Source organism: Neltuma alba, unplaced genomic scaffold (assembly GCF_004799145.2).
Source record: "Neltuma alba isolate B1F8T4 unplaced genomic scaffold, ASM479914v2 tig00011709_pilon, whole genome shotgun sequence".
Lineage (NCBI taxonomy): Eukaryota > Viridiplantae > Streptophyta > Magnoliopsida > Fabales > Fabaceae > Neltuma > Neltuma alba.
Genome location: NW_021636345.1, coordinates 14,198 through 18,311, shown reverse-complemented (window position 1 = coordinate 18,311; position 4,114 = coordinate 14,198). Strand labels below are relative to the sequence as shown.

The 4,114-nt window shown below is 35.2% G+C and overlaps 1 protein-coding gene across 1 annotated transcript; it reads left to right on the top strand.

Annotated features, from left to right (window-relative positions):
- The first annotated feature begins 495 nt into the window (after window positions 1–495).
- On the top strand, window positions 496–3,605 carry LOC114717187 (rho GDP-dissociation inhibitor 1-like). Its single transcript, XM_028902285.1, has 6 exons — window positions 496–577; window positions 781–980; window positions 1,582–1,648; window positions 2,020–2,238; window positions 2,787–2,911; window positions 3,462–3,605. The coding sequence occupies exons 2-6, from the start codon at window positions 798–800 to the stop codon at window positions 3,603–3,605; spliced, it is 738 nt and encodes a 245-aa protein (XP_028758118.1). The 5' UTR covers window positions 496–577; window positions 781–797.
- Window positions 3,606–4,114: the final 509 nt, after the last annotated feature.

Here is a 4,114-nt window from a genome sequence, read left to right as displayed (position 1 = left end):
TCCAAAAAAAAAAAAAAAGTGCTCCGGGTCAGCGGACGACCTGCCTACGGTGAAATTCCTTTCCTTTTTTGTGCGACTTTTTATTTTTCCGGTAGAACAGGAAGAATAAATCTTTTTCCTCTTTTTTATTGGAGCCAATATTAGATTAATTCAACATACTTTATTGAAAAAGGATAATTTTAAAAAATGATTAAAAATATGAAGCAAAATAATGAGGATAAATTTTTTTTTCTTTTTTTTTAAACATGAATTATTATAAATATAATTTGGCCCTCAACGGCCCTTTCGTTTCAGCGCGGGAAACTAGAATGGGCGTCTCTTGGCAAAGCAGCAAAGAGAACCATATAAAGCATACGAATTCCAATTTCGATTTCATCGTCCCATCCTTTTTTTTTTTTGCCACCAATTTCTACTTCTCTGGATTGTTAATGGCCAACGAAAGACACTCCTTTCAAGTCAATCGCTCCCTTCCCACGGACATTGCGGATCACCTCACGATTTTTTCCCCCGACCTACCCATCTTTTTCTCTCCCCTTTCAGATTTCTTGAACAATTCAAACAAACCCCATTTTTGCTGGTGCGTATTCGTCTGCCTTCTCTCTTGGGTTTTCCGAAACATAGCCTCGACCTAAATTTGTTTCGAATTTTGTATTGATTGGTCTCATACTGTCTACCTAACTTTTTTTGTTTCTGTAATTTGACATCTGGGTTTTCCCATTTGCGCATTGTGATTCCTTGTGAGTTTTGATGAGCTAACCACTTTTGAAATTGTTAGAGCAGTCTAAAGCTCCAAGAACATGAAGCCTGATGAAAATGAAGCAGGTAAAGAACCAGCTGAAGAGAAAAAGGAAGGCGAGAGTCTGCCAAGACATGCGAGCGAGTCTTCTGTCGCTCCAACTGAGGATGACGACGACGATGAGGGAACCAAATTAGAGCTGGGGCCTAAATGCTCTCTTAAAGATCAGCTTGAGAAAGATAAGGTCTGTGTTCCCTGCAGTTGAATGTTCCGGTGCATATTACATTGTGTTTTTTTAATAGTCGCACACTTATTTATTAGATATAATAATGTGACTATGGGTATCTATGGCGTCCAGTATTTCTCATTATATTTATATTCTATTTTATCTCTATTTTCTCTTTATCTCTTTTCAGTGAAAAGTCCGGATTGATTACATATTGATGTGGAAGTACCCGGTTTATCCCCAGCAAAATCATTTTGCCTTCATCTAACTTTCTGATGTTTTCTGTTACTATCTAGTTACTCTTTAATATTTTGTCTCAGTTTTGATCAGAATAATAATGTGAAAGTTGTAACGATTCATTTCACTTGTATCTTAAATAAATTTGTTGTCTATTAAATTAATATTATTGGTATTAAAATCACTGCAAATATTCAAAATATAACTGAAGAAAGTGGTGTGCTAACAAATCGTGAGGGCTTTCAGGGAGATATGCGTTTCAAATCTATACTGACTTTGGCCAACTGGAGGGGGATATATTGTATATTACTCATTTCCCCATTTTCTTTTCTGACTGTTGTTTCCTACTTAATGCTTTTTTGTCGTCTTTTTGACAATACAGGATGATGAGAGTCTAAGGCGATGGAAGGAACAACTTCTTGGCAGCGTGGATATGGAAAATGTTGGAGGTGTTCTATTTCCCTTATACCTTTATTTCTCGAATTCTCAATTACTGATGTTTTGTTTTTGCTCTCAGTTATTTCTATATGATGGTGCCAAATCCTGTCACTAATTATTCATGAAGATAAATGTGCTGAGCAATACCGTTTAATGTCACTTTTCTTTCTGTATTGTACCATGTCAACATCACGCTCTGATTTATGTTGTCATTTGAAATATAATGTGTTAGAATGTCTCTTTTCTTATGTGAGTCCCTTGAATTTTAAGTAAAATTTTTTTTATATAAGTTTAAATTTATTATCTAGTTATTGTAAATCCTCTTTCTATTCTATTCCTGTATCAAATAACTCGATTTCTTTTTGTCAATTTATCATTTCAGAAACTCTTGAACCTGAAGTGAAAGTTCTTAGTCTGTCAATCATTTCTCCTGGAAGAGATGACATTGTTCTTCCTATTCCTGAGGACGGAAACCCAAAAGGCTTATGGTTTACTCTTAAAGAAGGTAGCCATTACCGTTTGAAATTTGCCTTCCAAGTCAGCAACAATATTGTGTCTGGGTTTAAATACACCAATACCGTCTGGAAGACTGGCATGAAGGGTAAGTTATGTCGCAATTTTTCCAAATATATAATACAGGCTTAAATGCAGTTAGGATTCTTTTACCCTTATAATAGTTTCAATTCGGTCTGCATAGTCCAAAAGTACGCAATGTTACCCTCCTTTTTCTTAAATGATCCAATTTTGTGATTTGATCGCATCTCCATCCAAAGTTCAAACAGTCTACTGACTTCTACTCCAAGTCTAAGGATGGGTTAACCATGCCAGGTGTATAAATAATGTCTATGCTAGCAAGTTATTTACTTTTATGTTCAATTTTACATGGATGGTGTGACAGAAATGCAAAACATTTTGAAAAATTGAGAGCGACATTGCTCACTTTAGAAGCAGGAGGTTCATATTAGAACTTTTATGAACTTAGACCTGTTATGGACAAATGATGTGTTGATGGATAATATGTATAAAATTCTAGCTAAGACTTCTGTAGAAAATTTCTGATGTAATATAAGGGCTGCTCTGAGCACGGTATTAAATGTTTATGCTGATCTAACTTCTAAGGCATTGTCTTACAAATGAGTATAATTTCAGTGGACAGCGCAAAAGAGATGTTGGGAACTTTCAGCCCTCAGGCAGAGCCCTACACACATGAGATGCCGGAAGAAACCACACCCTCTGGGATGTTTGCTAGAGGACAATATTCTGCGAAATCGAGGGTAAAACTACCACTAAACAAAGTCATACAATTTTCTGCATTTTCCAAAGACAAACAGAAACATGGAATACTCATATTTAGATGACTGCTAATGTAGTAGCCCCTCTCTACACCACAATAGTCAGAGTTAGTTCTTGATAAAGTATTCTCTGAGCTCAAACTAGTTGCATTTTGAACTATAATTAGTTGCTGCAGTTTCTGTTAACCATTTTCATGGGATGAGGCTATGAAAAGGGTATGAGCAATACTTGCCAGATGTTTCAGATATTTAATGCTTCTCAGTTCTCATCAACATCATTTCTTACCAGACAATATATTCAAAACACGTGTCAAATCTTCCATGTTGAATTTACCTCTAATGTTATTTATTTTTCAGTAGAGAAGTGATTGTGATGAACAGCTTTCAAATTTTCCTCTTATTTCTTCCTATTTGACATTTTCTCTGGCTTGCGGGGAGCAGAATTTTATGTCTTGATGCAAAACTCTTTTGGTACTTACTTTCACTTTGCCTGAGCTTTCGAGTTGTACGACAGAAGTTCTTGCTTTTGCAGTTTGTTGATGATGATAACAAATGTCACTTGGAGATCAACTATACCTTTGACATCCGGAAGGAATGGGCTTCACGTAGACGGAGAGCTTCCCCAATTTTCCCCACTAACTCTCCTTCAATCTGTCATATACTAGCTTCTGTTTGACTGATTTAAGAAAGTCGGAAGTACATTTTATCTTTTTTTTTTTAAGGTTGAACAATAATATTCATATGTTCAAATTTTAAATGCAAAGCAAACTTTGGGCTAAAGCAAAAATGTCGTGCTTCAGTTAAAATAATAAACTGCAAGAGAGAATGTGATCCTCGTATCAGTCTGCTAAGATTGTTGAGAGGCAATAAGAGAGGTTCGATTCTTTCATTTTAGTCCAAAGTTTTAGAAGGTATTTGATCACATTTTTGAAGTTTGATTACCCATTTTGTACTTAAACCTTAGTTGAAGGAGATAAAATATAGTATTTTTCCTTTTAAGAAGTTCAAGTCTTGGGTTTGTATCTAGAATTTCGTTGATAATTAAATTTATTTTGAATTGAATACCTCAAAGAAGCGTATTACTTGGATACATACATATGCACGAGTGTGTAATAAAAATACGAAGAAACTTCTCACGAATAATTTAAAATCGCATTCCGCTGTAGATCACTAGAAGTTAAAAGA

Excerpts from the sequence above, each read along its gene's own strand:
- LOC114717187 (XM_028902285.1), top strand. The coding sequence starts at position 798 with ATGAAGCCTGATGAAAATGAAGCAGGTAAAGAACCAGCTGAAGAGAAA. Across the intron at positions 2,239-2,786 it reads CTGGAAGACTGGCATGAAGG|TGGACAGCGCAAAAGAGATG; the intron begins GTAAGTTATGTC and ends GTATAATTTCAG. Across the intron at positions 2,912-3,461 it reads AATATTCTGCGAAATCGAGG|TTTGTTGATGATGATAACAA; the intron begins GTAAAACTACCA and ends TTGCTTTTGCAG.